This window comes from Bufo bufo, chromosome 2 (assembly GCF_905171765.1).
Source record: "Bufo bufo chromosome 2, aBufBuf1.1, whole genome shotgun sequence".
Classification (NCBI taxonomy): domain Eukaryota; kingdom Metazoa; phylum Chordata; class Amphibia; order Anura; family Bufonidae; genus Bufo; species Bufo bufo.
Genome location: NC_053390.1, coordinates 394,215,631 through 394,228,437, shown reverse-complemented (window position 1 = coordinate 394,228,437; position 12,807 = coordinate 394,215,631). Strand labels below are relative to the sequence as shown.

General features: G+C 44.3%; 1 protein-coding gene across 2 annotated transcripts; it reads right to left on the bottom strand.

The window, feature by feature from the left end:
- Nucleotides 1-4,264: 4,264 nt before the first annotated feature.
- LOC120989254 (perilipin-2-like) lies at nucleotides 4,265-12,527 on the bottom strand. 2 transcript variants are annotated; one of them, XM_040417236.1, is made up of 8 exons: nucleotides 12,431-12,478; nucleotides 8,858-9,053; nucleotides 8,179-8,261; nucleotides 7,815-8,067; nucleotides 7,365-7,546; nucleotides 5,913-6,047; nucleotides 5,542-5,832; nucleotides 4,265-4,468 (listed from the first exon to the last, which is right to left on the bottom strand). In XM_040417236.1, exons 1-8 carry the CDS (start codon nucleotides 12,461-12,463, stop codon nucleotides 4,349-4,351), a joined length of 1,293 nt encoding a protein of 430 aa, XP_040273170.1. In that variant the 5' UTR covers nucleotides 12,464-12,478; the 3' UTR covers nucleotides 4,265-4,348. The 2 variants fall into 2 exon arrangements, with proteins under 2 accessions (XP_040273170.1, XP_040273171.1); XM_040417237.1 differs by lacking the exon at nucleotides 4,265-4,468 and having other exon boundaries at nucleotides 5,147-5,832; nucleotides 12,431-12,527.
- Nucleotides 12,528-12,807: the final 280 nt, after the last annotated feature.

The following is a 12,807-nucleotide window of genomic DNA, read 5'->3' as shown; positions in this document are numbered from 1 at the left end:
TTGGGCCCTATTCTCTTCAATATATTTATTAATGATCTTGTAGAAGGCTTGCACAGTAAAATTTCAATTTTTGAAGATGACATTAAACTGTGTAAAGTAATTAACACTGAAGAGGACAGTATACGGCTGCAGATGGATCTGGATAGATTGGAGGCTTGGGCAGATAAGTGGCAGATGAGGTTTAACACTGACAAATGTGAGGTTATGTACATGGGAAGGAATAATGCAATTCACCAGTATATACTAAATGGTAAAACACTGGGAAAGGGCTCATGCACACGACCATGTGCTGGCCGTGCCTGTGCCGATGCATGGGCACCAACCGTGGGGCAGCCACATCCACTTGAATGGGGTCCGTGATTCGCATCCGACGGTCCGCACCACAAAAAAGTAGGCACGGTCAGAAACACCATGGAAGCACTACGTAGTGCTTCCGCGGGGTTCCGATCCGTGCTTCTGCACCGCATCTCCGGGTTTGCGGACCCATTCAAGTGAATGGTTCTGCATCCTTGATGAACACGGCCGGTGCCCCGTGTATTGCGGACCCGCCGTATGCGGGGCAACGGCCGTGTGCATGAGCCCTAACACTGACATAAGAAAAGGACCTAGGAGTTTTAGTGAACCACAAACTAAGCTGTAGAAACCAGTGTCAGGCAGCTGCTGCCAAGGCCAATAAAATAAAGGGTTGCATCAAAAGGGGCATAGATGCCCATGATGAGAACATAGTCCTGCCACTTTACAAATTACTAGTTAGACCATGGAGTACTGTGTACAGTTCTGGGCTCCTGTGAACAAGGCAGACATAGCAGAGCTGGAGAGGGTTCAGAGGAGAGCAACTAAAGTAATAACTGGAATGGGGGCACTACAGTACCCTGAAAGATTATCGATATTAGGGTTATTCACTTAAAAAAAAAAAAAGACGACTGAGGGGAGATCTAATAACTATGTATAAATATATCAGTACAGAGATCTCTCCCATCATCTATTTATCCCCAGGACTGTGACAAGGGGACATCCTCTGCGCCTGGAGGAAAGAAGGTTTGTACACAAACATAGTAGAGGACTCTTTACGGTAAGAGCAGTGAGACTATAGAACTCTCTGCCTGAGGAGGTGGTGATGGGGAGTTCACTAAAATATTTCAAAAGGAGCCTGGATGTATTTCTGGAGTTTAATAATATTACAGGTTATAGTTATTAGAGATGGGTCATTCATCCAGGGAGTTACTGTGATTGCTTGATTGGAGTCGGGAAGGAATTATTTTTCCCCTAAAGTGAGAAAAATTGGCTTCTACCTCACAGGTTTTTTTTTTTTTGTCTTCCTCTGGATCATCTTGCAGGATAACAGGCTGAACTAGATGGACAAATGTCTTTTTTCAGCCTTATATACTATGTTATAACTTAGTACATATGATGAGGGACTATACACGGTCGAATGACTATTGGAAGAAAATTCTAGAGATTGATTGGAGGGTGTTCCTCATGACCCTTCCATCCTTTCCTAGGGTTTGCTTATTGAAACAATACATGATGACTTAATTTAGGTATTTTGCCAGGGTTTAACAGGCAGTTTGCTATGGCAAACCTGGGAGCTTTCAAGACGCTCCTGGCTACCATAACAACCAACTGTAACCACGATTTTGCAGCGGAGGCATCTGATCAGAATACAGAGGGAGTCTCTCTTACAGGATCACAAAGCATTATAATGATTTATAATGCTGTGTGACCCTGAGAGTCCTGGAATATACTGAATTACAGTCCGTGTCCGCTCCGTATTTATGTGGATAGGATGCAGATCCATTCTTATTAATGGGTCCGCATTTGTATGTCCATTCCATATTCCTGCAAAAAAAATAGAACATGTCCTATTCTTGTCCGTTTTGCAGACAAGGATAGGCATTGTTACAATGGATCTGCAAAAAAAACGGATGTCATCGTACCGCAAAACACATACGGTCGTGTGCAGTCTAACACACACTATGAGCTCCTTGCATTGAACTCGCTCGTATGTGTCTGACCCATTTCTTATTTTGACTGATAAATACCGACCATGTGAAAGTAGCCTAAATGTGATTGTCTATTGTTATTTGAGCCCAACTTTGATAAATTTTTCTAACTAGCACTTCTCAGCCACCCAAATTGTTACAGTCCAGTCCGTACAGGTCCAGAAAAGTAGTAAGAGATGTCCAGCACCGAGATAAATAAAAATCTTCAGTCTTTATTTCATAAATTTAAAAGAATGCAGTTTCTTCATAGATGATGGTGACGCTACCTGAAATGAAGACTGAAGATTTTTATTTATCTCGGTGCTGGACATCTCTTACTACTTTTCTAAAAATAAAAAAAAAAACACAGAAAACATTGGTATATTTTGCCGAGAATAAAAACCTTTATTATAGAATATGTAATACAAAATGCAAGGAGTCAAGAAAACAAAACAAAAACAAAGATATAAATTTTTAAGCAAGGGCCCGTAGCCTGCCTTAAGTAAAAGATTCATACTTAAATGCTCCATGCCACTCCGGTCCTCGCACGGTTTACATCCAGCCATTGACTGGCTTCAGCAGTGATGTGGCCACAAGCAGCATGTCCCTTCTGAAGCCAGTCATTGGCTGGAGCGGTGTATGGGACCACGCACTGATGTAAAACAGTGCAGGAAGCGGAAGATGAAAAAAGCAGGATTGGAGCGTTGTGGAGCTGGTAAGTATGAATCTTTTATTTCAGGGGGCAGGTTAAAGAAAAGCTAAAAAAAACTTTAAAGCACTATGTGATGCTCATGGTTGGTATTAAAGGTGTTATTCCACCGGTAGTTTTTTTTTTAGTTATTACAACAAAGTCACAATTGCATTAAATAAAAAAAAAATATATATATATATAAATAAAAAAAAAGCGATATTAACCTCACCAATCCCCCACTTGATGTTTCCCAGGTGCCTCCACTGGTCTCTACTTAATTGACTCAACACAGGAATGGACTGCCATAGCAGAAACCATTGTCTGTATGTCACGAGGGACCAGGAAGTAAAGACCAGTGGGGGGAATGGATCACAAAAAAGGCCACACAACCCTTCAGGGCAACATGCTGGCAAGGCAGCAGTGAAATGCCTATAGAAGGTTATAAATCACATTAAGTAGGTTTTCCGGGACTCCTATTGATGGTCTTGCCTCAGAATGGATCATTAATACCTGATCGGTGGGGGTCAGACTCCCGGTACTCCAGCTGGTAAGCTGTTTGACGAGGCTTCTTCTTAGGCTAAGTTTAGATGAGTATGTCAACTGCAGAAACTCACTGTGTGCCAGCGTGATTTCCCATTATATAGTCTGCTCCTGTGACAAGAGCACACAGCATTATAATTGCCAGTACAAATCATTGCCGGTCAGGCAAAGACACACACTATTAGGATCCATTCACATCCGTAGTGTATTGCGGACAAAAATAGGACATGTTCTATTTTTTTCGGGAGAGCACAGTGTGCTGTCTGCATCCATTCCATCCCCATAGAGAATTAATGGCTCCGCACAATTGCAGAACGATGTGTACCACACTTGCAGACGTGAGAATGGAGCCTTATAAATCATCTTGGTGTGTGGTCATGTCACAGGAGCAGTGTCCTAAACAGCAAATCACACTCCCACACAGAGCATGTTACCTGCAGAGGACACACTAGTCCACTGCAGCTGTGGCTGTATTGCGGTCCACTGGCTGTGTGCACCCCGCATCACGGATGCAGACCCATTCACTTAAATGGGTCCGCAAACCCAGAGATGTGGAACAGGGTGCTTCTGGCCGTGCCTCTGCACCGCAAAAAAAGTAGTGCAGGCACTATATTTTCACGGTGCGGACCCCATTCAAGAGAATGGGTCACCGATCCGCATGCAGCTGCCCATGCATTGTGGACTACAATTTGTGGTCCACAGCACCGGCCCAGTCAGCAGACGGTCGTGTGCATAGGCCATTGGCCTAATGCTCATTGGTCACATGAACGTGCTTGGGCTACAATACCAAAAACAGCCACTATACTATGTGCAGCACGGAGCTTGGTGAGTAGTGAGCGTCCCCTTCAAAACAGTTGATGGGCAGGGATGCCAGGAGTCATACCCCTTCCAGACATAGATGGCATATCCAGCTGATAGGACATCAATATATGACTCAGAAAACCCCTTTGACTTTCAACATATTTTCTGTATCTTCCTCTCCTACAAAGTATTTTTACTATAAGCTAATGTGATTTCAAATGGATTTATAGTAGCCATGCCATTTCACCACTACTTTTCTAATGCATATTTATTATGTGAAGGGCTGAGACTGCTTCTAGTGGTATACAAAAGCAGTACATGTGAATATATCAGCTCATTCTTGGTTTATTACACGGCCATTAGCTCCAGAGAAATCTTGCATTTCTTCCTCTACCAATACATCTGCGTTGCCATCTGTTTCTGAAGCAAGGTCATTGATGCTGAAGTCAGGCACCTGATAAAAGAGAAGTTTCACTTTGTTAGAGACATTGGAAACACTTTTTTTTAAAGACCTCATAAAGGCAATATCTGAAGACAAGTGTCCTATTCTTGCTTAAAACAATGGTGCATGGGGGGGAGGGAAATTCAACCACAAATCTGCAGCATGCCTTGAAAGCCACAGATTTTTCTACTGCTGGAATTCTTTGAAAATCCAAATACTCTTAGGTTGTTGCATGCTGCACTTTTGAAATAAGGTTCCCATTTAACCTTAGACTCCAGCACCAAGTACTGTGGTGGGCGAGGATCCATAAAACTGAGCCTGCTGGAATGTTAGAGGTCACTTAACATATCTCACCAATAGTTTCCTTTTGCTCTCTGCCTTATCCTAATTTAGCAACAGTCCCTTAAGTGGAGCCTTATTCGGCATTCAATTGTGAAGAATACGTGTAGTTTCAGTTCAGTTTAAAGCATGTTTTTAGCTAAGCTCTGATAGATGCTAACAATGGTCTTCAATATGACCTCAGGGTGATTGATAGTTAGGGAACAAGTACATCCTAAGGGACTGGATTAGTGACTGCCTCATATTGAGGATTTGTCTTACTGTAGCAGCACAATTTTTAAAATTAGACCCATGAGTGCAAGTTAAGGCACAACCAGATATTAAGTCTGGTAGAGTAGTTGTGTGTACACGAACCTTTGACACAGACAAGTTGATGCAGGTATTTTATTAATACAAAAGTGCATGAAAAGTTTAGTGTACATAGTGGGGTTTACACATCAGTGATGCAGTTACATTTGGGCGGAATGTGAAGAAAAGCAACCGCCAAGAGTAAGACAAAGTCCAATGTTGAGACAAAGCATTTAAACTGTCAAATGGCTTGTCACCACCGTTACTGTCCCTCAGCTTAAGGTGGAGCACAAGGATATGGGCAGTGCTATGGTAAACTGTGGTTGGGGTTTGCCCATTTAGGTGATTAAGTGCAAAGTTTAGTGAACTTTTCAGTCCTCCTTGTTGGCAGAGTCTCCCCCATCAACTTCTGGCTCCCCATGTTGGTTAGCAGCCAGTTGTGGGTAAAAGGGACCTACCAGCCAATTTAGTGGAGTGTTGTTAACCAAGTAGTCCATCACATCATCCATAGAATCCTTCATTTTTGTGAACTGTGCCTTAGATGTGTTTAAGAGGCCATCAGACATTTCTCTGAAGGAAGAGGCAGAACGGAAATTTTGATAGACATCTGCAGCCATGGCACTAGCATTGTGAGCTTGGTTCTGGATATTTTGTGGAAGGCCTTGAACACTGGAGACCAGAGACAGACATGTGGTTTGCAGTTGATGAGTAAGACTCCGGGCAATAGTCAGAGTGCGGGATTCAATTTGCTGCAGAGACAAATTGTAAGGTTATAGCATTCCCAGTGTACAGGTATTGCCTACCATACAGTATACAGGACCATAATCACCTCTGTGCTTTCATGTTCTCCACTGGCATCTTGCCCTGTGCCTTTTGTCCATACCACCCACTTATTGTAGATCTTCTCCTGAGCATCATGGATTTTCTGATTTGCATCATTCATGTTCTTTCTTGCATATTCCATCTTAAAGATAACAAGGCAAGTTTAACATGCAACTCGTATCAGTTTAAGTTCTATGAACACGAGTTTCCTCAAAATCATAACCTCATTTTCTAGAAGTGGATTGACATCTTTAAAGGGAATGGGTCACCAGGACACACTCCATCCATACAAGCCCTATTAACTACAGAAACATGCGGCTCACGTCACATCAGTAATTCTCATCACTATATTCAGTCCAGATTGGCCTTCAAACCGGCCATGCAGTGCATAGGACCATTTCTGGAGGCGACCCTCTGCATGCCATTGTCGTTCACAGGCACATTGTGGGAAACCACATCAGTAATTCGGATCTCCATATTATGAAGTCACCAGCACACGCATTACTGTATTTAATACAGGGCTGGTCCAAGGTGAGTCCATTTAAGCAACAGCATCTATGACATGCTCTATAAGAAATGATACTCATCTGGTGATAAGATTGTAAGGTAGGTTAACCTATAAATGAATAAAGATAACTAGATGTAGACTGTAGATGTAAATTAAAGAATGGAGCTTCCAATGTGTATTTAGGAATCATCATTAACTACCAAATGAATTAAAATGCAAGGCAGGTTCACTGAAGGCATCCACATTTTATACTATATGGATGTAGATTTTTGTATCAAGCCAGCAAAGGTTAATGTAAAGCCACTGCATAAATATGAGGTTTTCTGGGCAGAAATTGACTTGTGGCACCATATTCTGAATGTCACAGCATGTGAATTGTGCAGAGTCCACCTGTTGCAATGCAAACCAAGACCTAGGCAAACCCACAAATTTGGTGTGGAAACTTCAGACATCCTCCAAGTTAGGCCTCATACAAAGCTGTTTTGGTCCGCATCCAAGCTGCAGTTTTGGCGGCTCGGATGCAGACCCATTCACTTCAATGGGGCCACAAAAGATGCGGGCAGCACTCTGTGCTGTTCAAATCAGTTGCATGGTCCTATTCTTGTCCACGCTTTGTGGACAATAGGCAGTTATATTAAAGGCTGTCTGTGCCGTTCTGCAAATTGCGGATCATACACGGACGCCATCCATGTTTTGCAGACTGCAAAACACATAATGGTCGTGTGCATGTAGCCTTACTGTTGTGTGCATATTGATGTTTTTTTTAAAAAGGACAAATGACTGGGTCAGTTATGGGAAGTGAATTCATAGAAACTTGTTCCCAATAATTGCCTATAACATCAGTACATGTAAAAGGAGCAATACATCACAAGCGAGTTATACTACTGCAATATTTTTTTTTATTAATCATTAAGAATGTCAAAACTAACAGATGAAAGCACATTTACTAACCAGGTCAACTGTGTTCTGGAGCTGAGCAATGGCCTCCTGGCTTCGGCACTTTGCATCCTTGATCCGGGTCAAAGCTTGTTGGTAAGCACGTTTGCGAGTCTTCGTAGAAAGGGATCCAAGGCGAACATAATAGCTGGGCTTAATAGACAATTCAAAACCTTCGGTTTTAGTTGCTTCCTTAGCTAAAATGCAAAGAAATGACAGTTGAGGTTACATACTTTCTTCAAGCGCAACAAAACCTTGGGTTACGAGATGCATGGTCTCTGCACACCTGGCGAGTAGTGCTCCTTTTCCTTTTTGCATTGGAGTGAAATGTTCTGTTCTCTGAACCGGGTGACGTGGAAATCTTACAGAGAAAGCACATTTCACTCCTATAAAAAGAAAAGTGTATCCGGTGTATAGCAGATGCTTCCCTTCACCCACACTTCAGCTGGGTAGGTTGCCGCTTACCCAACTCTTCATCAGTTGGTGGCAGGTATTGTTCCAGAAGACTTTCCGACTTTGTGAGTGCAGTGTCCACACGGGTGCTCACGACCTTTACTACACCACTTCCCAGAACGGTGTTAATGCTGCCATTCACGACAGCCTTGGTCATCTCCACACTATCCTGCACAGCTCCCTTTGTTTTGTCAACCACTCCCGCAATACTCTGGATAACTGCATCTTTGACTCCAAAAACTGCTTCTGAGGCATTAGCCACAACCTAAGTATAAAATAAATATATATGATACTTGCCTGTTAAAGAAAGCCTTCACCCAGTCTTGCTTTCTAGTTAGTGACATTTCTAAGGCTTCCCATGATCTTAATAGCTTACCTTTCCAGATGGCTGATAGAGAATAGGCAGCTTCTCTTCAATCTTATCCAGTCCAACACAGGCAATGTTATTAGCCAAGGCAACTGAAGATGGAGGAATAAAGATTATGTAAAAGTCTGATGCAACTCCTAGTCATCAGTACAAAGCCAGCAGAGTTCCTGTGAATACTAGGACTGTTTGCACAAGTTGACATTTGGCCTACTTCCTATGCCAGGAGGGAATGAACACTGCATGTCTAAAGCAAAGCCTGTATATCACATACACCTGTTAAGCACATTGCCTTGTGCCCCCCCCCCTCCCTCCTAATTTTTTAGACTGCCTTCAAGGGGTAGTCTCATCCCAAACACTTCTGGCATAGCCAAACAAGTGTGATAGACATTGTCATACCAGTCTCCCCTGTATGCAGGAGCCAGAGGTGGTCTGTACCAAGTAGCCCGAGCTCCACCATTACTACAACTCCTAGTGCAACAGCCTACATTCTGCTCAGCTGATTGTCCCAACCACGTCTGGCTGCCTTTTCCAGATAAGGAGATATATTCCGAGATAGGAATACCACTTTCATTGGTAAACATACCATGACCAAGCAAACTAGAGAAAACCTAAACATTTAAACTATCAAGACAAAAAGCCTAATCCACAACCTTAATAGTAAAAAAGCAAGGAACTCCATTCAACATACTTTGAGGTTCAAGTTTCTGTAGGATGGGCCTGGCACTGGTTAGAGCCACAGAAGTGATCGTTTTCACACTCTTCTCAGCAACATCACATACAGACTTCAGGTAGGGATGGTTGTCTTTAGTGTTCACATAGGCAGAATATACCATGTCATATGTTGAGCTCACCAATGGCAGGTTAATCAACCTTACAACCACATTCTAAAAAGGACAAAAATCAAAAACAAATCCTCAAGTACTTGGAAGTAATAAGCCAAGACTGTATACAAAATGCATGATTACTCTAGGCCAGGGATGTTCAAACTGCAGCCCTCCAGCTGTTGCAAAACTATAATTCCCAGTAGGGGTGGGAGCTCTATTAGGGTGAATAGGACTTTACACTCTCCCTGCTGCTCTGTGCACACAGCAGGGAGCTGACCATGGCAGCCAGCCTCTCATGTGCCACCCAGCCTCTCCCCCTTATCAGCCCCCTCTGGTAACTCAAACCCACCCCCCCTCCCCAGTATTAAATCATTGGTGGCAGTGGCCACAGGGTCCCCCTCCATCATTGGTGGCAGTGGGCAGTTCCGATCGGAGTCCCAGCAGTGTAATGCTGGGGCTCCGATCAGTTACCATGGCAGCCAGGACGCTACTGAAGTCCTGGCTGCGATGGTATGTTAGTGAGCAGCATTATACTCACATGCGCCGTGGCCACCGGGCGCTCCTTCTCATAGGTCTGTGCGGCACATTGCTAAGGTTATGAGCATTAGCAATGCGCCGCACAGACAGAAGGAGCGACTGGCGGCCACGAGTATAATGCTGCTCACTAACATACCATTGCAGCCAGGACTTCAGTAGCGTCCTGGCTGCCATGGTAACCGATCGGAGCCCCAGCATTACACTGCTGGGACTCCGATCAGAACTGCCCAATGCAGAGACTGAAGAACATTCCCGGCACCCGACCTCTGACAGGACGCTGTGATCTGCGCGATTAAACCCTCAGAGGGGTTAATCGCGCGGATCACAGCATGCAGCCATAGGGGCCGGGATATGGCTGGCACATTGGTATTCAGGCATTCATTGGTGGCGCAGTGGCACAGCCCCTCCCCTCCTCCTACTGTTTGTACTGGCCAGCAGCAGCCGCGCACAGTGGGGAGGGAGGGACTCCCTCCTTCTCCACTGTGTCGGCTCAGGAAACCATGGTGCGCGCCAAAAGAGTGCGATCATATTGCGGTCCGGCGATATACACAAAATCCATATCATGGCACAAATTTATATCACCCACCCCTAATTCCCAGCATGCCTTAATTAGCTGTAGGCTGTCCATGCATACTGGAAGTTGTAGTTTTGCAAAAGCTGGAGGGCCACAGGTTGGGCATCCCTGCTCTAAGCTAAATTAACACTAAAATTCAAGTAGAGCTACAAGATATTCAAAGGAGCCATTTTCATTGTGGAACCTTAGAATAAGAATCAATATGTATTCCTGGAAAGCCAGAGTGACGGAGCCCAGTAATCATGGATAGGTGTGCAGCAGTGCCCACTGAACCACCAGAGCACCCTGGTTCTGCTGATTAGCAGGATGCCAAGAGTCAGAAGACAGACTAATTGTATTGCAGTTAAATGGGGTTATCCCCTATCCTCAGGATAGGGCATCAATATCAGATCGGCAGGGGTCTGATTCCTGGAAAGATCTGAGTGGCACTTTTTTTTTTTTTTAAAGGGCTTCTGTCACCCCACTAGAGTCATTTTTTTTGGCTACTTAAATCACAGGAAAAAAATAAATGCACCAAACAGATATGCCACTGACTATACTAGCTAGTCATAAATGCAGGTATTAAAAGCTGAGACTTTTGCCAATATATTCCTGTCAGGAAAATATCGGAGCCCATCATGCACCACGTCACGGTCACTCAGCATGGCAAGGGGTCCTACCACTACGCTAACTATTGTGTGAACAAGGTCTGAAGGTGATGAAATCCAGCTCACAGCCAAGCTTCCACACAAACGCCTAGCAGGACAACTAGTGCAATGTGAACAAAGCCAGACTGTAAGCCACACCCATATCAGACCATGTGATGGAGGTTACCAGGTGCAAAAGAGTGTTTGAATGCCAGGTAAAGGCACATACACTACATATAAAACATAGACATACTTAAATTCCTTATACTGTGATATATCACTATATAATGCCCTTACTGGTTTTCGTTCTGTAGTTTCTTCAAAAAAGACTTTTATAATATGTAAATTACCTCTACCAGTAAGTAGAGCAGCCGCATCCTCCTTTCATAAAGACGCTCCCTCCTCATTTTGATTGGCAGGGCCAGCGAACGCGCTCGTCCTCTGACTGGCCCTGTCTGCGTTCAAAATTTCACGCCTTCGCCGTACTGGTCTTCAGTCGGCACAGGCGCACTGATAGGAGGACGCTCGCTCAGCCGATCCATCCTCATTGCTCCGGGTGTAGATATGACGTCATCGGCGCAGGCGCATTGAGAATGGAGCGGCTTCCTCTCAGTGCGTCTGCGCCGACTGAAGACCAGTACGGCGCAGGCGCAAAATTTTTAACGCAGACAGGGCCAGTCAGAGGACGAGCACATTCGCTGGCCCTGTCAATCGAAATGAGGGAGCGTCTTTATGAAAGGAGGAAGCGGCTGCTACCAGCAAGTAGCCGCCCTACTTGCTGGTAGAGAGGTAATTTACATATTATAAAAAAGTCTTTTTTGAAGAAACTACAGAACGAAAATCAGTAAGAGCATTATATATAGAAAAGTCGCAGTGAAAGGAATTTAAGTAGCAAAAAAAAAAACTTTAAAGGGCCATCTGTCACCCCACTAAACAGTTTGTTATCAGAGATGATCTACCACAGGGGTGTCTGGCAGTAGCTTTTTCCTCCCTCCATATTTAAGAACATAGCACGCCTAACTAAACTGAGTACAGCAGACCCAGGAGAGCTAGCAGTCAGCAAAACCTATTGAAGGTGACTGGGCCCCTAAGAATAAGCCATCGATATGTAATGCATACACTGGAGCAGAGGCTATCCAGCAGTATACATACACTCCTCCTACAGGTTTTATATATTATATATAAAAATCCATGGCACTCCCAGAAAACAGGTGTGTTTATTACACCAGGTGCAACATTTCGGTCCTCTCAATGGAATTTTTTGTTTAAAAAAAAAAAAAAAAAAGTTCCATTGAGAAGACTGAAACATCACACCTGGTGTAATAAACAGTTTTTTGGAAGTGCCATGGATTTTCTTATTTTTATATTTGATCTAATACTTTGTAAGCAATTGGGCAACCATGATCCTCTAACCAAGGGTCAGACATTGTCACAAGTTTCTCAGCTGGCCATTTGGACTACATTCACATCTGGTGACCGTTTCCAGCAAATACCGCAGCCTTGGTTTTTTCTCTGCCAAGAAGCCCTTGTAATTCGCACAGATGGCAGTACCAGTCAGGAACTATATGCCCTTAGGCACACTCCACGGCCAGCATCTATAGAACTGGGGGCAACACTGACACTAACCAGCCTCCCCTAATCATAGGACACCGTTAGAGATTAGTTTCACTTTCACCCATTCCTAAACCCCTCCTAGTTACCTGTTGCTGCTGCTCCACCACCACGTCAGCCATAGTGCTAGTTAAAAGGCAAAGCACACAATCAACCGCAAGAACTGACAAGCGTCCACGAAGCGCCTCCACAGCCGTATGCAGAACGAATCAAGGAAACAATAACTGCTCCCAGCGAGTCCGCGTACTTATAGGCGCCTAACCACGCCCACCCGACTCAGCTGACTGGTGAGGCGGCGCGGTGACGTCATGCAGCGAGCGAGTGCTGGGAGCGTGGCCGTGCGTGGAGGTCAAGGGTAGGGCAGGATAAAAGACCATTAGTCACCCACATTTCTATTAGGAAAGAGGCTCATGGCCAGGGCCGTTTCCAGGGAATTTTACCACGAGGGCGAAAATTTAAAAAAGCG